We start from the raw sequence: 22497 nt of genomic DNA on the forward strand, positions 1-22497 counted from the left end.
GCCACTGGAATTCCAAAGAACCTAGAGAGTGTGCTCAAGGTGCACATGCAAAGAAGGCCAGCCTAGACCAATATCAGCATGTCTGTTACATCATCAGGAAACCAGAAAGATTATCACAGCTGCAAATAAGAAGAAAGGCCGTTCGTCTATAAGAACCTAAAGATATTTAGCACTGCGGATTTGTCTTAGGGAATAAACATAATAGGAAAGATGTTTCCTGCTCTCTGCCTGCAGCTCCTTAAATAGGACATCTGTACAGTAAGCTTTCTTACTGTAGGATCACAAGTAGATGGCAACCTCTGATTATCTGACTAGATGAGCCAGACTTGGACATTTGTGTGAACTCTAAGTCTGAATCTATTCAGCACGGCCATAGGTTTTCAGCGCTTTTTGACAAAGGCTCTTCTTGGCGACAGTAACTATGTCTTTCAAAATGTATAAGTTAGCATTGAGCTATGCCCTGTGTATCATTTGAAATGAGGGATTCTCTATTTGCTTCTTATGCCTGTTTCTAAGACAGAAGTGTTGGCAGTGCTTGAAAGCATCCTTACAGTATTATACACTTCTCGTGTTCCATTCTTCTGTGGTGCTTCCACATAGGCCAGCAGCTTTCATGTGCGCCTTGGGATTAGTAAATGCTTCCTTACTCTGTGAACCATGGGAAGGTGTGGGGAACAACCCCATACCACTGCTTAGATTGAGTTAGCACTACTCTCCTATCCCTTTTTCTGTGACCCGCCATTTGGTGAAATAGAGTCTTATATTCATTTGGTTGATTCGCTAGCCCATTGACCCGAGACTATGTTTATACACCAGTATATTATCAATATGCCTCCACACTCTTCTCACAGCCAACATGCAGCCTGGACTACTTGATGACAAATTAGTTTCTTCTTGCACTGTCCTCATATATTGTGTACAATAACAAACCTCCTTGAAGTTGGACAACACAGTTGGCAGGTTTTGAAGGATGAAGGAGTCTGATGTTTGGAAGATGTTGTAGCAAATGAACCACATCTACACAACCCAAACTTCTGCTCAGCTCCTCCAGATCAGTTCCATGTTTGGTCTTCACAACCTCCTTTAACTTTCGAAGTTTCAGCCCAGTGGCAAAGGTACTTAGAGTGTTTGCAAGTAACTCTGATGCCTCCTCGATCCCTGCAAAAGAAGAATAAGGCTTTGAGAGAGGATGAGCCTTTAACATCCCAATGCAACCCCCTGCTCCTTTAATAAGACACCATATACAGACTGTGCTATAGATAAACCCCTTCAGATGGCACGGGATGAGCAACTTAAGGGAAGGTGGTGACATAATGAGCTAGTGGCCCCAGGGCAACAAGGCTGATAGACCGTCACATAGTTTAAAGGTACAGAAAAGGAGCACCAAATCTGTGGGACATCTGTACTACTGCTTGTCAAATAGCATATATAAGGCAATAATAGCCTTCATTTTAAAGAGCAATTTATTCCCTGGCTAAATAGGTACTATAACTTATATGTTACTTTGACAAACTAAGTGATTCTCATTCAGTCAACTTTTTATAAAATAAAGCCTGTCTTGTTAGGACCGAGATTTAAGCCTGTACCATGTAGGATACAAGTGGAGCACTGTGGTGGGGGGGACATTAATTCAGTGAACTGCCTTACTAACCAGCATTTGACCGTTATTACTGCACAAGGGCTAAAATGTTTTAATAGTGCAATGCTGTGATTATGATTAATATTATTCTTAGGTATTTCAAATAATGAGGCTACGAAAAAGAACAGGAGCCGGTCCACTTCATGTGTGTGAGTTGAAATCAAGCTCTAAATAGCATTCTTTAATTCACTTGGTCATCAGCCAATACAGACCTACTTCAGTCGCCTCCCTGCATTCTTGGTAGTGGTATTAAGGGCACACTCCACAGAGGATCATAGAGTTCCCAATATAGGTATCTACTTTTTTCAATAAGTAGAATAGACATTATGAAAGTTCTGGGATACACACAAAGCCCTTCAGGTTTTGGTGATTGGTTCATTATTTCCTTTTATTTATTTACAGCATGATAGAGGAATCGTAAATGTACATCTGTAATACTGTAATTTCCTCTACTGCAGTCTAACTAAGAGAATACCACTCTCTCAGTTTTGATATACGAGGGCGTAATTGCATGTGTAGAGCCCTTGTTGAAACCAAGATATTGTTTCAAACGTTTTTGCCAAAAGGTTTTCAATGTAGCAGGGGGCAACTGAAAAGGCATAGAATGAAAAGTTTGCCAAACTTGCCCACCTAGTTGCTTGAGATAAAGATATGTATAACATCTCCTTAAGATCTTGATATTTTGTCACGGGCTTATCATCAAGACAAACAATAATTTCAATGCAATAGGTCTCACATTTGCGAGAGTTTGAGCTATTGGGATTGTAAATGATAAAGCTTTTTATTTATGTGTTTTGAAAAACTGCAAGTGGTGCATAAACAATGCTTGTAGGTTTTCTAAACACATATAAAAAAAGGCATTGTCATTTATTGTAAATGACAATGCCTTTTATTTAAGTGTTTAGAAAACCCGCAAGCGGTGTTCGCGCTATATAGCTCAAACTCTTGCAAATGCAAGACCTTTGTGGCACTTGTGCTTTAGCTGAAAACATCGTAAGCTAAAGCGTGGAGCCGTGATTGCTTCAAAAGTAATGAAATATAATTTTTTCCTAATTTTTCACTTTTGAAGTAATCATGGCATCCGCACTTTATCTTAAGATGTTTAAAGCTAAAGCGAGAGTGCCGCGATTGTAACAAATGTAAGCAAATAGAAAAAATGGTGGCCGCACGCTTTTTTCCCTGTTTGTTACAATGGCTGCACCCACGCTTAGACTTGGCAAATATTAAGCTAAAGCGTGGGTGTTGAGATTGATTCAATAGTAAAGAAATAGAAAAAAATACACATTTTGTTTTTCTATTTCTTTACTTTTAAAGCAATTGTGGCATCAGTGTTTTAGCTAAAGATGTTTAAAGCTGAAGCGCAGGTGCCGTCATTGTAAAAAAAAGTAAATACATTTTAAAAAGGCATGCAACCGCGTTAGACGATCGCAAGGAACAAAAGGAAATCGCGGCCGCCATTATAAGTGCTGAGACTTGTCACACTAGTTATATAAAAAATTATTAAACCGTTGCGGGAGAGCGCGTAAAGCCCTTGAAGAAAATAGTGCTCGGAGGCTGTAATTAAAATATACCATGTAACAACACATGTAACAGGGGGGGTGTCCTTATTGGAGGTTCCAAGAAGAGAAAAGGCGGTACTAAGGAGGGACTACTAAGCCTATAGACCAATTCAAAGAAACTATTTACAAAGGACAGGAGACAATTAAAAAGATAGGTGGAAAGTGGGCAGGGCTTCATGCCTTTGTCCTGAATGGTATTTTAGAGGACTCATGTGTGCCCCGATATTGGTGCCTTTGTTCAAAAACTGTTTAACTTTATGTTTTGCTTCTCTGGGCATCAACTGACTCCATATGCCTTGGGATGTAAGTTTAGAAACTATTGTAATTGAGCAGCATTTTGCTGTTTTTAGGACCTTTCTGGCCTAGCATGAACCGTTGTTCTTTCTATAATACTTAAGACTACCCCAGGTTCTACTGTTGGGCCCCATTATTTTTCCTATACTTAACCTCAATGCAGCATGTCTCAAAGAGACAGCACAGCGCTGCCTATGGAAGACCTAAACAATAATGGATAAGTGTAGTCTAAATAATCTAACATCTGTGAAATTGTATCAACACTGTTTCCCTTTGCTAATATCATATTGTTACACTTGTTAGGAAATAAACATATATATATATATATATATATATATATATATATATATATAGAAGAAAATGTATGTACGTCAGAGGACATTTACACACAGAGAAAACATTCATACCTTCTTGATAATGGGCAATGTAAGGGCTGGCCTCTGCACTCTCCATACCCTGGATGTTTGGCGGCTGCAGATCTCCTAATATGACATGGTCACTGCATTCTTCTTCCAAGTGAGTGTCCTTTTTTTCTGTCAAAAATACATCTGATGATGGAGTCTGAACCCCTGATGCAAGACTGCACTGGGAGCTGGACAGCGATGTTTCCCCAAGACCTACAAATCAGAACAGAAAACGTATGCACGTTGATTACTGTGATGATCATAGTCACAGTATGTACGCTACTAACATAAGACAAATTGCAATTACTGCATAAGGAGGGAAATCCTTGTTTTGTTCCCCAAGACACACTCTTGATCCCAGTCTGTAAAGATGTCATTCTCTTCCAGAGATTAGGTTCCCATAGATATATAGCTGATTAGTTTTTATGGGCCTCACTCAGAGTTTGGAAGAGCAGGAGCACCTATGTAAATCAGCAGATCTCCACACCAACACACTTGCAGTTTGCAGCACGTTTCCTGCCAGTGAGCCTCTGCTGGGTACTTCATCAGGAGCCTTTGACAGACAGCTCATCTGTCACAGTGACGTCAGTCAATATACATAAGAAGATATGCCTGTTTTGAATGTGGCTCACCAATAAGCCACACCCAATCCCTGCACTCCCACCTGGGAGGCAAATATACCACTGCACCTTTGAATAATATACACTTTTGAGCATGTCTTACCACCCCTGGCACAGCAAGACTTCAATACAAAATGAACAGCACCTTTTGAAAAGGGGTTTATTTAACAAAATGCAAAGACTATCGCTTTTAGAATAAGGCTTGGGGTTTATTACATAATACTCTCTAAACAAAGGCTATCTCAGATACCAAATGCATAAGATTCAAATATATGTAGCAAACCTATAATCTAAAGGCATGAATCAATAACTGAGCAAACTATAATACTGATTAATAAACAAGCAATAACTGATATAAGATAAGATACACTGGACGTCCTGCAAGAGATCAGAAAGAGATATATATATATATATATACATATATACAGTAGAGAATCACTCTGGATGTGAACCTCCCACACTACAACGAAAACACCTCAAACGATCAAAGCCACTGGCCACACATCACAATGGCGATAACCACAAAACTTAATACATCACTTAGCATCTTAGCCCACTTCCAGCCGGGGGAGCCTTCACACAGGTGGGGATCAGAGCTTCAGAAACCAGGGTCACTCCGAGATAGACACGTCTACCCTCGCTCGGACACACTAGAAGATTCGTGAAAGACCTCCTCCCACCGCCAGAGGAATTTTACCAGAACTGCCCAAGTTCCAAGGAAGCATCCTCATGGCAGTAAGGAGCTCTCAAGTCTGTTCCTCCATTCGCACGTCTTCCAGCCTCTGTCTTGACGAAGCTCTCACAAGGCCTTCCACAGTACACTAAACAAAAACAATCGCTCAGGAAAACAGCAAGACCTTGAATGTGAATAACCCAAACAACTTGCAAGCACTGCTGTGCACGTAGCAGCAAGGCAGAGTCAGACATGAGGCCCTGTCAAAGGCAATAGTCAGCACCTATAATTCTCATCCACACAACTTACAAGCACCACTGTGCACACAGAAAAGTTTGAAGCAAGGTAGTCAGAAAGCAGGATGACATGAGGCCATGTCAAAGAAAGACAGCAAGATTACAGGATAGAAGAGAAGCAGATATATGCAGGACCATCCTACATTAAGGCTAAGGTAATATAACACACTAAAATCAGTTAAAATGGTGGCAGTCGGAAGTCATCATAGGGTGCCAGACTATAAAAGTGACTCTTTCACTACACGGCCCTATTCAGGTCAGTCTTTATGACATACGGTCAAGGACTGGACACTGTGAAGTGCTTTACAATTTCCTTCGTGATTTCCTAGCCTTCTTCTCGCCACAAAAACCCAAAACAACTTCTCTTCGCTTAAGCACTGTGTGGGGATCCAAATAGAATTGGGCAAATCCATTCTAGTTCCACAATGCCAGAGACAGAAGTCATGCTGGAGTCCATTATGAGGGCAACTTTCCTCAATCAAATCCTCTGTAACTGAGGTACAAGGCAGTACAGAAAAAACAAATTGAGAAATAAAGACCATACGCGTGGATATCACCTCCTTCCAGTTCAGACTTGACTCTACTGAATGCTGACTTGCAGCAGCAGAGAACAAGCTGGACCAGTTTTGCCGGAATGCCAGACCTGGGCCAGAAAACGTCAAGGAGCCTGGAAAACCAAGGTCAGCAGAGCAACATTTCGATTTTGTAGTGCTGGAATCTGAGGAATAGAATGATAAGATGGCATTCTTTAGGTCCTTTCTCCCAGAAATCTCCTAGCACTGCAGATTTTTCTCAGGAAACAAACATAAAAGAAAATATGTTTCCCACTCTCTACCTGCAGTTCCTTAACATGTCATCCGTTAACAGGGATCCAAACCCCAGAACTCTGAGGCTTTCTTACTGTAGGATCACAAGTAGACTGCAACCTTTGATTATCTGAAAAGATGAGTCAGGCGAGGACTTTCGTGTGAAAGTTAAGTCTTAATCTCGTCAACACTACCACAGGTTTTCAGCGCTTTTTGACAACGGCACTTCTTGGCCACATTAACTATGTCTTGCAAAATGGATGAACTAGCATTGAGCAATGCCCTGAGGATCAATTGAAATATGGGATTCTATAATTGCTCCTCATGCCTGTTTGTATGACAGAAGTGTTGCCAGTGCTTGAAAGAATCCTTACAGCATTATACATTTCTCATATTCCACTCCTCTGCCGTCTTTCCACATGGGCCAGAAGTGTTCATGTGCACCTTAGGCCTAGTAAATGCCTCTTCATTCTGTGTACCATGGGAAGGTGTAGTGAACGCCCCATTCCACTGCTTAGAGTGAGTTAGCACTACTCTCTTATCCCTTCTTCTGTGACCCGCCATTTAGTGAAATAGTGTCCTATATTCATTTGGTTGATTCGCTAGCCCATTTACCCGAGACTATGTTTATACACCAGTATATTATCAATATGCCTCCACACTCTTCTCACAGCCAACATGCAGCCTGGACTACTTGATGACAAATTAGTTTCTTCTTGCACTGTCCTCTTATATTGTGTACAATAACAAACCTCCTCGAAGTTGGACAATACAGTTGGCAGGTTTTGAAGGATGGAGGAGTCTGATGTTTGGAAGATGTTGAAGCAAATGAACCACATCTACACAACCCAAACTTCTGCTCAGCACCTCCAGATCAGTTCCATGTTTGGTCTTCACAACCTCCTTTAACTTTCGAAGTTTCAGCCCAGTGGCAAAGGTACTTAGAGTGTTGGCAAGTAACTCTGATGCCTCCTCGATCCCTGCAAAAGAAGAATGAGGCTTTGAGAGAGGATGAGCCTTTAACATCTCGATGCAACCCCCTGCTCCTTTAATAAGACACCATATACAGACTGTGCTATAGATAAACCCCTTCAGATGGCACAGGATGAGCAACTTAAGGGAAGGTGGTGACATAATAAGCTAGTGGCCCTTGGGCAACAAGGCTGATAGACCGTCACATAGTTTAAAGGTACAGAAAAGGAGCACCAAATCTGTGGGACATCTGTACTACTGCTTGTCAAATAGCATATATAAGGCAATAATAGCCTTCATTTTAAAGAGCAATTTATTCCCTGGCTAAATAAGGAGTAGTTTCTTACCTGTAACTCCAGTTCTGTAGTAGGGGTATCTCTGTTATAGTCATAATCTAGGAATAGTCCCGCCCATGTGCGGGGACCCCGGAGCAATCAAAAATATCTCTTAAGCTGTCCTGCATTTGCAAACCTGCAAAGACACTTAAGAGACAGACAAAATAATACAGCCTAATTACAATATGGCTGCACTGGCCAGCACTTCCTCTGAAGTGAACACAAAAGTCAAAATAAAGTTTAAATGTCATTTTTATTCACATCTGACATGTTCCTTTATTATCTCACACTCCCTTCACCAAAATCCCTTTAAACAATAGAGAGGAAGGGGTGGACAGACAAGCCCTATAGGCTGTCATTATGTGTCTGCTAAAGGGATACCGTGCCTTTAAGAAACTCTCCAGAGACCCCCGGTATCCCAGGATGCACAGCCAAAGCAAGTTACTTTCAGTTCTTTTTGAAGGTGTATAACAACAGGCCTGGTACTGCCAGTTTACTCCACCGGGGAGGAGGGAGGGTCGCTTATGACTATAACAGAGATACCCCTACTGCAGAACTGGAGTTACAGGTAAGAAACTACTCCTTCTGTAGTAGGGGATCTCTGTGTATAGTCATAATCTATGAATAGAATGGCAAGCCCATCCCAACCAACAAACAGCGGTGGAGTAAAAAACCAAACACCAACAAATTACTGTGCAAACAAATTCCTCAGCGAAGCCTGTCCAACCTGCGCATCTGCCCTAGCATCAGAATCCAGGCAGTAATGCTTTGAAAACGTATGGACCGACTTCCAGGTGGCAGCCTTACAAATGTCAGCAATTGGAACATTCCTAAGCAAAGCTGTAGTCGCTGCTTTGCCTCTAGTCGAATGTGCTGTAGGCTTACCCCCTAACGTCTTATTAGCTTTCTGATAACAAAGCTGAATACAGGACACAATCCATCCGGAGAGGGACCGTGTTGAGGTAGCTAGACCAGTTCTTACCGAACCATAATTCACAAACAGTGGATCCGACCTGCGGATGCCTTTTGTCTTATCGAGATAGAAGGTCAACACCCTACGCACAGCAAGTGAACGCAGAGACCTCTCCGCCGGAGAAAAGGGATGCTGAAAAAAACGTAGGCAAAGTTATCATTTGATTCACATGGAAATCAGATATCACTTTAGGTAAAAACTTAGGATGAGTACGCATTACCACTTTAGAAGCATGGAATACAGTATACGGCTCTTGACAACACAGAGCCTGAATCTCACTTACTCTCCTGGCTGATGTAATCGCCACAAGGAAAAACAGCCTTCCAGTACAAATCCTGCAAGGAGGCCTTATGAAAAGGCTCAAAAGGCCCCCTCATTAATCTGGACAACACCACATTCAACTCCCATGGTGGAGAAGGTCGTCTAACAGGGGGAACACCTTACGCAAACCTTCCAAAAAAACTGTAACCACAGGCATTTGGAAAAATGAGGTTTGGGAAGGGCCCTTTCTATACGCAGTCAAAGCTGCGAGACGAACCCTGATAGACTGAAAATTAAGCCCAGAGTGAGCCAACTGCAGCAGATAAGGCAGAATAACATCTTCTCTACAGGATGTAGGGTCAACGTCCTTTGCCCTGCACCATAAGCAAAATCTCTTCCACTTATAGGCATAAGAATTTCTCGTAGACGGTCTCTTTGCCTCTTTCAGTATATCCATACAGTCCCGAGGCAGATTCAAGTGTCCTTATTGCACTAACTCAGGAGCCAGGCTGCCAAACTCCAGGACGAGAGATTGGGGGAACCATCTGTCATCCGAACCTCGTGAGAAGGTCCGGCCGACATGGCAGGCGCCTGTGCGGAATAACAGACCGGTGAAGAAGGTCGGTGAACCACCAGTGCCTCGACCCCTCCAGAGCCAACAGGATCATCCTGGCTCTGGATCGCGACAGCTCGATCAGCACCGCAGATATCAGGGGAAAGGGTGGAAAGGCGTAGAGAAAGCCGTTAGACCAGCTGATCCAGAGAGCTTTCCCCAGCGTCCCTGGTCGGAAGTACCTGGACGCGAAGTCGCAGCCTCTGCTGTCTTCTGCTCGAGCAAACAGATCGACATCCAGAGCGCCCCACTCTGCGAAGACGTCTATCAGCACGTCGCCGTTTAGCACCCACTCGTGATTCTCCTGAACGAGCCTGCTGAGCGCAACGGCTTGGGCATTCTGCACTCCCAGCAAATGGGTAGCCGTGATCGGTAGGTTCCTGGTCACCAGCCAAAACCAGATGGCCTGCGCCTCCCGAGACAGCATGCGTGAACGGGAGCCCCCCTGCTTGTAGATGCAATACATGGAAGTAGGATTGTCCGTCTGAACGAGCAGGGAGTCTGCCTTGAAGGAGGGATGGAACGCCTTCAGGGCCAAGGGTACTGCTCTGAGTTTCCCAAAAAGTTGATGTGGTAAGTCATCTCCGTCTGCGACCATACCCCCTGTGAGGAGGGCCCCTCTGAGGAGATTGTCCCCCGAACACCACCACTGCAGCGACTGAAGAGCATGCAGAGACAGCCGAATCTCGTCGTCACAAGCCCCTCCGATGGAGCGGTCACAAGGGCCTGAGCCTACCGAAGGAGTGACCATCGTCTTTCCTCCGAAGGAGACACGCTTACTGACAGCGTAGAGATGGAGGCCGCCACGTACTATATGCACTGGAACGGCGCCGGGACCGACTTGGACATGGTGACGTGCCACCCCAGCTTGTTCAAGAGAACGCACGTCTGGAGGGAGTGCGCTTGCGCTTCTGAGAAGGAGTGTGCCCTGACCAACCAATCGTCAGAGACGAGACCTGCCACACAGCCGTTGAGTCACGACAGACCTCGTGAGGTCGGTGCGGAGGCCCAAACGAAGTAAGAGAGAGAGAGAGCGAGAGAGAGAGAGAGAGAGAGAGAGAGAGAGTCCAAGTGAAATGCAGGCGCGCTACCTGAAAGTAGCTGCCTTGATCAACCAGCCGTTCAGAAACGGATAGACAAAGCCACTGTGACTCTCATATGCGCAGCCACCACGGCCTAGCGTATGGAACATTCCGAGGTGTCGGCTGCAGGCCGAAAGGAGGCACAAAGCAATGATAATGGCCGTTGCCCACTGTGAAAAACAGGAACTCGCGATATTTTCCCCGCTGCATAGTCAGTCACCCTGAGGAGGTTGAGGGGAAACCTAATGCAGAGACCTCCACCGGAATGTACTACTCTTTGATCCCACAAGTCGGCTTGTCGCCCGCCGAACATGGGTCCAAACTCGGTCATGTCTCCCTTGCACGCTAGAAGGAACAGTGAGTACCATCCCTTTCCAGTCTGTCCCAGAGGAGCCGAGTCTATCTTCCTTTACTGGAAGATGGAGGTGGCCTCCTTCTACAACTCGCGCACAGAGCGCGATTGAGGTGGAGGGAGCGCTGGAGGGAAACCGGAAGAGTCGTGCGGCAGTGAGCCCCAAAATGACTCAATGGCGGCCTGTTGGAAACGCCCACTCCCACTCCGCAGGGTGGTGGTGGACTCCCCGAACACACTGTGGTAGCTTGGCTCGAGTGGTCAGGAAACAGGCGCAGTGCTAAGCATACAATATACCCATACAAGAACCATGCGTGCATCCGTTCCAAAAACGACTCTACACCGTAAAAATTATGAAAATATTCTTTCTTTATCTTTTTCTCTTAGTTGCTGATTGGAAAAATAAATAGGTCAATCACAATATACAAGTTTCAATTAGTGCAGGTCAAATAAATATTGGCTGTTTGATGAAATAAATAGGGGTGATCATAAATAACAGGGCATAAATACAAGTGCAATATATACAGACAATTAAATACTTTGAGGCAATAAATACTGTACCAATAAATATTGTACACCAACAAGTCCTGTGGACCTATAAATATAGTGCAGCAATAAATAGGTAAAAACTCAATAAATACAGTATCCCCAATAAATAATTAAAAGTATACAGCAACCCTCATATAACCAGATGACACTTCAATTCTTAAGGGCTGATATGGCCCAGGCACAGCTTGTAGGGTTGTGGAAGGCTTGAGGGGGGCTACTCCCTGGCTGGGACAAGGCTGAGGCCTAATCTGAGGTAGATCCAAGGGGGGTATACCAGTGCCCTGGCTTTCTCTCTCCACACAACCTCTCTAGGTTAGTCCCAGTTCACCCCAGGCACAGTCAGGTGGGTTTCAGCACCTCCCTAGCCCCTTAGAGCAGTCTCTCAGGTCTCCACAGGGCCTTAGGCGCCCTCTACTCCACTTACTGCCCTTTTTCTGATGTTCCGACGCCGCTGGAGTCGTGTCGACGCCGTGAGGCGGTTCCGGTTCGGTCTCGGCGGCCTCGGCACAATGTCAGTTCTTTGACGACGCCGGCAGGCGGTTCCGGTCCGATGTCGGTGGCCTCGGTTCGATCTCGACCTCCGATTCGACGGCGTCGGGCAGTCTCTTCACGATGTCGACTTCGGGCGGCTCCGGTCCGATGGCGCTCTCGGCTCCGAGGACGTCGGCCGGCCTGGCCTCGATGTCGACTTCCGGCGACTCCGGGGTGCGATCCTCACCCCCGACCTCCGGTGCTCCTCCTCACAGGCTCCGGGCGACTCCGGAGTGCGATCCTCACTCCCGACCTCCGGTGCTCCTCTACCTCGGTCTCCGACGACTCCGGAGGGCGGACTTCACTCCTCCGATGACGCCGCTCGCTCGACCTCGGTTCACTTCCTCCTCGACCTCTGGTATTCCTCACGACCTCCGTCGGCGCCCTCTCACGACCTCAGGCGGCTCCGGGTACGACGTCTGCTACTTCAGTCAGCGCCGCTTCTCCACCTCGGGCTCCAGGTCTTCAGGCTACTCGACGCCGGACTCCAGGGAAACCAGTTCTCAGGTCAGAATCTTGCTGTTTTCTTGGTTCTAAGGCCTGTTCCTGCTGTCCAGGTCCTTAGGATAAGTTTCTTCTGTCTTCTTCCCACACAGGGCTATAGGCTGGGATCCATCAGTAGGGACAAGTATCAAGGGTGGGTTTATGGACCCCACTCCAGGCACAAGTTTCCACCCCTGCTGCTTCACTCCTTCCTCCTTCACTGTTGTGCTCCTCTCTCTTCACCAGTCAGGTGCCAACTGCCAGCTCCAACTGCCAACTGCCTCTCTTATCCTCCCAACATTCTAAACGGTCTCCAACTGTCACAGAGTTCTGGAATCTCCTGGAATGTTCTGGAAGGTGCTGGTAGGTTCCAGTGGATGCTGGTGATGTCACAGGTGGCCACCATTTTGTGCTCCAGGCCCTCAGACAGAAGTTTCAGGGGTAGCTAAAATGGCTCCCTGAATCTGCAGCAACACTAAAAAGTCTGGGGGTTCCCAAAAAGGAAAAATTCAAACAGGGGTTGAGGCAAAAGTGGGACAAAATAAATAATGATGAGGAGGGACCACCCAAAGGGCTGACAGGTCTAACACGCGTCCCCCCCAGCTGAAAGTGGGGAGAGCTACCCAACCCCTTGGGAGTTCTCATCACTAAGGCGGAAATACCTTGAGAGACCGTCTGCATTGGCGTGGTCCACTCCAGGCCGATGTTCCACCTGAAAGTCCATCCCCTGTAGGGAAATAGACCACCTCAACAACTTGGGATTCTCCCCCTTCATTTGCATCAGCCAACGAAGGGGTCTGTGGTCGGTCTGAACTAGGAAGTGCGAGCCAAACAGGTATGGCCGCAACTTCTTCAGAGCCCATACCACTGCAAAGGCTTCACGCTCTATTGCACTCCACTTCTGTTCCCTGGGAAGTAGTCTCCTGGATAGGAAGACCACGGGTTGATCCAGACCCTCTTCGTTGAGTTGCGATAACACTGCCCCAATGCCATGTTCTGATGCATCTGTCTGGACAATGAACTTCTTGGAAAAGTCTGGGGCCCTTAAGACCGGGGCCTCGCACATGGCTTTCTTCAATTTCTCAAAGGCTTGCTGACAAGCCTCCGTCCAGACTACCCGTCGAGGTTGTTTCTTGGACGTGAGCTCCGTGAGAGGGGCTACGATGGTACCGTACCCCTTCACGAAGCGGCGATAGTATCCCGTGAGGCCCAAAAATGCTCGGACCTCAGTCTGTGTCTTGGGGGGTTCCCAGGCCATGATGGCCTCGATCTTCGCCTGGAGGGGTTGCACCGTTCCCCTACCCACCAAGTGTCCAAGGTACACTACCGACCCCTGCCCGATCTGGCACTTGCTGGCCTTGATCGTCAATCCAGCTTGTCTCAGGGCCTGGAGAACAGCTTGCAGGTGACGCAAGTGATCCTCCCAGCTGTTACTGAAGACGGCTATGTCATCCAGATAAGCAGCAGAGAAACTCTCCATTCCGGTGAGGATCTGGTTTACCAGGCGCTGAAACGTGGCAGGTGCGTTCTTGAGCCCAAAGGGCATCACACAGAACTGGTAGTGGCCATTGGGCGTGGAGAAGGCTGACCTTTCCCTTGCTCCATCAGTCAAAGAGATCTGCCAGTACCCCGAAGTAAGGTCAAAGGTACTTAGATATTGGGCAGCTCCCAGCCGGTCAATTAATTCATCCGCCCTAGGGATCGGATGTGCATCAGTCTTTGTCACTGAATTCAGTCCCCGGTAGTCCACACAGAACCTCAGTTCTGGTTGGGCACCCGGTGGTGCAGCTTTCGGTACTAACACCACCGGACTGGACCAGGGGCTGCTAGAAGGTTCAATCACTCCTAGCTCCAGCATCTTAGTGACTTCACTATGAATGCTGGCCTTCACCTTGTCTGACATCCGGTAGATCTTGGACTTCACAGGTGGGCTGTCTCCTGTGTCCACGTCATGGACGCACAGGTGAGTCCTACCCGGGACAAGGGAGAACAACGCAGAGTACTGCCCCAGGGCCTGGCGACAGTCCTCCTGCTGTTCAGGAGTTAGAGATGGGGAGAGAATCACTCCCTCCACCGACCCATCCTTTTCCTGAGACGCAAACAGATCAGGGAGAGGCTCGCTTTCCACGTCCTCTCCTCCGTCAGTCACCATCATCAAGATGACTTCGGGCCTCTCGTGGTGGGGTTTGAGGCGGTTGGCATGCAGCACCCGCAGGGGCTGACGAGGGGTCTTCAGGTCCACCAAGTAGGTAGCCTTACCCTTCTTCTCCAACACCTCAAAGGGTCCTGACCAGCGATCCTGGAGGGCACTAAGCTCTCCTGGTTCGATCACCCACACCTTCTGGCCAGGCTCCAACTCCACCGGGTGAGCGTTGTGGTCATACCACGCCTTCATTACTGCTTGGCTGGCTTCCAAGTTGTCAGAAGCTTGCTTCCACAACTTAGCCATTTGGCTCCGGAAGGCCAGCATGTAGCTCACCACATCCTGGGGGAGCTTTCTGGGAGTTCTTTCCCATCCGTCTCTCACCAGGTTAAGAGGTCCACGTACAGGGTGCCCATACAGAAGCTCGAAGGGGCTGAAGCCCACTCCCTTCTGTGGCACTTCCCTGTAGGAAAAAAGTAAACAGGGTAGGAGGACGTCCCATTTCCTCCGCAGGCTTTCAGGCAGACTTCTGATCATGCCTTTTAAGGTTTTGTTAAACCTTTCCACTAGACCATTGGTCTGGGGGTGGTAAGGAGTTGTGAACCGGTAGGTCACTCCACACTCCTTCCACATTGCCCGCATATATGCTGACATGAAGTTGGTCCCCCTGTCGGACACAACTTCCTTGGGAAAACCCACTCGGGTAAAGATTCCCATCAGGGCCCTAGCCACAACAGGTGCTGTTATGGTCCTCAGAGGTATTGCCTCTGGGTACCGTGTGGCATGATCCACCAGAACCAGGATAAACCTGTGACCAGCTGTAGTTGGTGGATCTAATGGACCCACAATGTCGATGCCCACCCTTTCAAAGGGGGTGCTAACGACAGGGAGTGGTTCCAGGGGAGCTTTCAGCTTCACCCCTGTTTTCCCACTGGCTTGGCAAGACACACATGTCCGGCAGTAGGTATCGGACGACACTTTCATCTGAGGCCAATAAAAGTGTGGGACAAGACGGGCGAAGGTCTTGTCTTGCCCCAGGTGTCCTGCCAATGGTATCTCGTGAGCCAACTCTAAAAGGAAGGCTCGATAACGTTGAGGAACTACCAAGGCTCGTGACGATCCATGTAGGGGTGCCTTGGGTTCACTGTAGAGGAGGCCATCCTCCCAGTAAACACTGTAGTTCCCTTCAACGTTCCCTGCTGCCTGGGCTTCGGCCTGTCGCCTCAGCCCCTCAAGGGTAGGGCACTCCCTCTGGCCCTGGCAGAATTCCTCCCTGGACGGGCCTCCCTCCACGTGCCACTCGGCCGGGATGGGTAGGTCCTCCAGGTTGGTAACGTCCCCCTCCGCAGACTCCTGGTCCACCACCTCCGGTGGCCTATCCGTCCTACGGGGTGGAGACGCCGAGGCAGGCTCCTCCTGTCCTCGGTTCTTCCCTTGACTGGCAGCCGGCTGGGCCTTTGTTCCAGGCTCCAGCCGGAATGAACTCCCTCTTCGGGGTAGTCTCGGACCTTGTGCTAACACAGGCCCAGTCAGGTGTACCCAGCATCTCGGTGTGAGTCCGGTATTCCACCTCCTTCCAAGCGTTGTGCTCCATGTCATTGCCCAGCAGACAATCGACTGGCACGGCAGGGCTTACGGCAACTCGAAGTGAACCTGCAACCCCCCCCCATTCAAAGGGAACCTCGGCCACTGGATAGTGACCCGTTCTGCCGTCAGCCATCGCGGCTGGGTGGAGTACATCAGGAATTACCTGCTCTGGAGACACCAGTTGGCTACGCACCATAGTCATACTGGCTCCTGTGTCTCTCAGAGCCTCCCCTCTTTGGCCGTTGATGGTGATCCACTGCCCATACTTTGCGGTATTTGCGGGCACCTGGATCTTAGGAACCATCTCCCGTTCTCCCAGGGACACTAAAGTGACACCCGCCCACTCCCTTCCCTTAGTTAAGGGCATCTCCTCCCCGAGCACTACACTAGCTACTCCGGGGGGCTTTCCTCCAGTGGGAGGGGGTGATCGTTTCTGACACTTCGGATCTCCTTTATAGTGTCCAACGCCACCGCACTCATAGCAATGGACAACCCTTGGCTGCTGACTCTGGCCAGGATTAGGGTTTCTGGGTGGGTTAGCCTTAGAGGTGAATCCTGTTCCCTTCCCTTGGAAGTTATTTTGGGGGCCTTTGGAGAACTCCTTTTTCTTTTCCCCTCCTTCTTTCTTCTGGGGGGCGCCCTGTCCGGCCTTTTGAGTATCCCCTCCAGTCCCCCTTGTGGACACCCGGGTACTAGCCCAAATGTCCGCCTCCTCAGCAAGCTTCCGGGGGCTGGTCAGCTTGCTATCCACCAGGTGTTGCCGCAGTTCAGGGAAACATTTCTCGAGTAGGTGTTCCTTCAGTACTAGGTCAAACAGCTCCTCGTAGTTCCTTACTTCACTGCCCTGAATCCAACCTTCCAGTGCCTTCTTTGCATAGTCCAGGAAGTCCACCCAATTCTGTGTGCCCAGCTTGTGACTACCCCTGAACTTCTGTCTGTACTTTTCAGGTGTTAGTCCAAACTTTCTGATGAGCGCCAGTTTCATGGTGGGGTAGTGGGTCTGCTCATCCTCTTCGAGGGCCAATAAAGCATCCCTACCAGCTGGAGGCATGTACTTATACAATCCCCCTCCCCAGTACTTCACTGGAACCCCATGGGCCCTCAACGAGACCTCATAGGCTGCTAGCCACTTGGCAATGTCGTCACCCGCCCCATAGCTAGCTACTATGTCCTTTGGCAGGTAAGGTTTGGGTTCCCTGGTGGTCTCTTGGATTTGGCTGCCACCATTAGGAACAGTTGGTGCTCCAATTCTTAGGATCTGAAGCTCTATCTCTTTCAGTCTTATCTCATGAGCCATCCTCTCTTTCTCCGTCTCATGAGCCAACCTCTGTTCCTCCTTCTCCTTCTCCAGCTTTGCTAAATCCCATGTGAGCTGTCTTTTCTCTCTCCGATCTGCTAACTCCACGCTGGATAAGCCCCCGCTAGAGACAGTGCTGCCCTTCCTAGAAAGTGTCCTGGGCCCTGCTGACAGGTTCCCCACCTCAGGTTGGTACATCTCAGCCCCCTCGGGGTCAGGCTCTCCATCCCTGTCTTCCTCCTCAGCCTTGCTTTCTCGGCGTGCCTCCCCCCAAGCCCTTAAGCTGGTTTGGAGTGCACCCTTCTTTGCTCCTGGGGGACAGTACACCCCCTCCCGCTGGCAAAACTCCCTGAGTTGGGCCACAGTGTACGTTTCTAGATTCTCTAGTACAAACTCCATCTTGCCCACTCAGGTTAGAGGACAGGTTTTGTGCAGTAACAATGCAGGGGGGTACCTTTAATAATACCTCCTCCCACCACCAGAGTAAATTTGGAAAAAACAAAAACCCACAATTAGGAAGGCCGCTGTGAGAAAACTCCCGGTGTAGGCCTATGGACTACCCACAGTTATTGTTGAGTATATGTAGGCACAGCTCTATCCCACCACTGAACACCAATTTATGTTGGAAACGCCCACTCCCACTCCGCAGGGTGGTGGTGGACTCCCCGAACACACTGTGGTAGCTTGGCTCGAGTGGTCAGGAAACAGGCGCAGTGCTAAGCATACAATATACCCATACAAGAACCATGCGTGCATCCGTTCCAAAAACGACTCTACACCGTAAAAATTATGAAAATATTCTTTCTTTATCTTTTTCTCTTAGTTGCTGATTGGAAAAATAAATAGGTCAATCACAATATACAAGTTTCAATTAGTGCAGGTCAAATAAATATTGGCTGTTTGATGAAATAAATAGGGGTGATCATAAATAACAGGGCATAAATACAAGTGCAATATATACAGACAATTAAATACTTTGAGGCAATAAATACTGTACCAATAAATATTGTACACCAACAAGTCCTGTGGACCTATAAATATAGTGCAGCAATAAATAGGTAAAAACTCAATAAATACAGTATCCCCAATAAATAATTAAAAGTATACAGCAACCCTCATATAACCAGATGACACTTCAATTCTTAAGGGCTGATATGGCCCAGGCACAGCTTGTAGGGTTGTGGAAGGCTTGAGGGGGGCTACTCCCTGGCTGGGACAAGGCTGAGGCCTAATCTGAGGTAGATCCAAGGGGGGTATACCAGTGCCCTGGCTTTCTCTCTCCACACAACCTCTCTAGGTTAGTCCCAGTTCACCCCAGGCACAGTCAGGTGGGTTTCAGCACCTCCCTAGCCCCTTAGAGCAGTCTCTCAGGTCTCCACAGGGCCTTAGGCGCCCTCTACTCCACTTACTGCCCTTTTTCTGATGTTCCGACGCCGCTGGAGTCGTGTCGACGCCGTGAGGCGGTTCCGGTTCGGTCTCGGCGGCCTCGGCACAATGTCAGTTCTTTGACGACGCCGGCAGGCGGTTCCGGTCCGATGTCGGTGGCCTCGGTTCGATCTCGACCTCCGATTCGACGGCGTCGGGCAGTCTCTTCACGATGTCGACTTCGGGCGGCTCCGGTCCGATGGCGCTCTCGGCTCCGAGGACGTCGGCCGGCCTGGCCTCGATGTCGACTTCCGGCGACTCCGGGGTGCGATCCTCACCCCCGACCTCCGGTGCTCCTCCTCACAGGCTCCGGGCGACTCCGGAGTGCGATCCTCACTCCCGACCTCCGGTGCTCCTCTACCTCGGTCTCCGACGACTCCGGAGGGCGGACTTCACTCCTCCGATGACGCCGCTCGCTCGACCTCGGTTCACTTCCTCCTCGACCTCTGGTATTCCTCACGACCTCCGTCGGCGCCCTCTCACGACCTCAGGCGGCTCCGGGTACGACGTCTGCTACTTCAGTCAGCGCCGCTTCTCCACCTCGGGCTCCAGGTCTTCAGGCTACTCGACGCCGGACTCCAGGGAAACCAGTTCTCAGGTCAGAATCTTGCTGTTTTCTTGGTTCTAAGGCCTGTTCCTGCTGTCCAGGTCCTTAGGATAAGTTTCTTCTGTCTTCTTCCCACACAGGGCTATAGGCTGGGATCCATCAGTAGGGACAAGTATCAAGGGTGGGTTTATGGACCCCACTCCAGGCACAAGTTTCCACCCCTGCTGCTTCACTCCTTCCTCCTTCACTGTTGTGCTCCTCTCTCTTCACCAGTCAGGTGCCAACTGCCAGCTCCAACTGCCAACTGCCTCTCTTATCCTCCCAACATTCTAAACGGTCTCCAACTGTCACAGAGTTCTGGAATCTCCTGGAATGTTCTGGAAGGTGCTGGTAGGTTCCAGTGGATGCTGGTGATGTCACAGGTGGCCACCATTTTGTGCTCCAGGCCCTCAGACAGACGTTTCAGGGGTAGCTAAAATGGCTCCCTGAATCTGCAGCAACACTAAAAAGTCTGGGGGTTCCCAAAAAGGAAAAATTCAAACAGGGGTTGAGGCAAAAGTGGGACAAAATAAATAATGATGAGGAGGGACCACCCAAAGGGCTGACAGGTCTAACACGGCCCGAGACCGCAGAAACAAAATCTGGGAGGCATAACGCCGCTGGAGAGGACGGACGGCCTGAAGCCGCTCTCCCTGCCCCTCCCAACCGTCAAAGCCTCAGCCTTGGCCTTCATGCGGGCCACCTCGCTATCCGCATGGGAGCACAAGAGTTGCGGCAGAGAAGGAGAGTAGAAACACACTGCTGCGCCGCAGGCTGCAGAGATTCCGTCGAAGACAAGAATGTCGCCGTAGAACAAACCCACGGCAAACCCGGGATGCGCCTGAAGCGAAATATCTGCTGCAGAGCTAAGAATATATATATATATCCGCAACCATCATGCCCTGTAGACTATCCCTGTCTCTGGGCAGGCGATCCACACGTCGGTGAAGGAACGCACACAGGGATCACCACAACGGCCCAGCCAGAGGTTCGTAAGAACAGGAGAGCACCTCTCCCTATTCACGTAAGAGGCACCCCTGGCATGCCTGACCCGAGAACTTCCATAACGGTGACGACGGGACCTTATGGAAGACAGCGGATTCCATGGGACCGACGCCCCCACACGAGACCTCGTGCTAGGGACATCAAGATTCCACGGCGGGGGGGTGGGGGGGATCTCCGGCCGAGGCGCCACAGGCCCCCCGGTGAGTGGGAGATGAGCCGGAGAGAATTCTGCGGCATCCCCGTGGTATCACCCGTGGGGGCGGAGCAGGAGGCGACCAAGATGGTGAGCCGGTACGCAGACACTGCTAAGCGAGGGGACCAAAGTCCCGCGCTTCCGAGCGGACCACGTGTAAGTAGCCCCAGACTCCGAAGGGTCCCTCGGCGCCAGCTCAGCGTCGAGAGTCGACGCTGACGGGAAAACGAAGTCCCCGCCTATGATGATAGGCCCACAATAGAGCGAGGTCCAGAACGGGACCTAGACCTCGAGCGCCAGTAATGACCCCTCGACGTCACCCATGACCTCACCATTACTGCGACGTCATCAGCACTGCGGCGGCACCACCACAGCGGTGTCGAACCTCCTTCTGCACCTTGACGTCGAGCATCACCGCGCCTCGACGGCGATCGACGTCAAGCATCACTGCGCCGCGACGCCAAGCGTCTTGACGTCAAGCATCGCATCGCACCGACATCGACATCAAGCATCAACGTCAAGCGTCGACATCCAGCGTCGACGCCAAGCGTCGACGTCAAGCATCGACGTCAAGCATCAGCATCGATGTCAAGCATCAGCATCGACGTCAAGCATCAGCGTCGACGTCAAGCACCAGCGTCGACGTCAAGCACCAGCGTTGACGTCAAGCATCAGCGTCGACGTCAAGCATCAGCGTCGACGCCAAGCATCAGCGTCGACGCCAAGCATCAGCGTCGACGTCAAGCATCAGCGTCGACGTCAAGCATCGATGTCAAGCATCGACGTCAAGCAGCGGCGTCAAGCAGCGGCGTCAAGCAGCGGCGTCAAGCCTCAACGTCGACATTGCAAGCATCGACGTCATGGCTCTCGACGTCATGGCTCTCGACGACATGACTCTCGACGTCATGACTCTCGACGTCATGGCTCTCGACGTCATGGCTCTCGACGTCATGGCTCTCGACTTCATGGCTCTCGACGTCATGACTCTCGACGTCATGACTCTCGACGTCATGGCTCTCGACGTCATGGCTCTCGACGTCATGGCTCTCGACGTCATGGCTCTCGACGTTATGGCTCTCGACGTCATGGCTCTCGACGTCATGGCTCTCGACGTCATGGCTAAGCAGCCTCCTTGACGTGGGCCTTTTCTTGGGTCGACGGAGAGCATTGGCGTCATACCTGCTCTCGACGTCGCCGTCCTCGATGCTGACCGGAAAACACGCCATACTGCAGGCGCGTTCCTACTGGGGAAAGCCCCCGAGGCCACAGCATGGGACGTGGTAGAGGACCTACCCTCTCCTTACCCAGGGGCTGAAGAAGAAGCCTAAACAGGTGTCAAAGACATAAGACACAGGCAAGCACAGAAGACAAACTCTGTGAGCTCCAGCTTTGGCCTTAATTTCCTACCGCAGTCAAAGCACTTGTCCGATGCTATAGAGGCAAGCAAACTGCAGAAATTCTGCCAAAATACCACAGCAGAATGTAGAGAAAGGCCAAAGACGTCAAATGAAACTTTAAATCCAGAAAAAAAATCACTCAAAATGAATAAAAGCTCAAAAAATGAAGAGCTAATGCTCCAGGGTCCTGCTAGCAGGAGCCGGAAAAAAGAACTGAAAGTAACTTGCTTTGGCTGTGCATCCTGGGATACCGGGGGTCTCTGGAGAGTTTCTTAAAGGCACGGTATCCCTTTAGCAGACACATAATGACAGCCTATAGGGCTTGTCTGTCCACCCCTTCCTCTCTATTGTTTAAAGGGATTTTGGTGAAGGGAGTGTGAGATAATAAAGGAACATGTCAGATGTGAATAAAAATGACATTT

At 49.4% G+C, this 22497-nt stretch overlaps 1 protein-coding gene across 9 annotated transcripts in view; it reads right to left on the bottom strand.

Annotated features, from left to right (window-relative positions):
• LOC146809646 (uncharacterized) overlaps nt 1–22497 on the bottom strand; it is a 275512-nt gene that overhangs the window by 184088 nt on the left and 68927 nt on the right. For all 9 annotated transcript variants that reach the window (XM_085616503.1, XM_085616502.1, XM_085616499.1 and 6 more), the window contains exons 6-8: nt 7044–7271; nt 3900–4109; nt 931–1158 (exon numbers count right to left, since the gene is read on the bottom strand). In XM_085616503.1, the coding sequence (XP_085472629.1) occupies nt 931–1158; nt 3900–4109; nt 7044–7271 (666 nt within the window). The remainder of the gene's footprint in view (nt 1–930; nt 1159–3899; nt 4110–7043; nt 7272–22497) is intronic.

The sequence above is a fragment of the Triturus cristatus genome, chromosome 7 (assembly GCF_964204655.1).
Source record: "Triturus cristatus chromosome 7, aTriCri1.1, whole genome shotgun sequence".
Classification (NCBI taxonomy): Eukaryota; Metazoa; Chordata; class Amphibia; order Caudata; family Salamandridae; genus Triturus; species Triturus cristatus.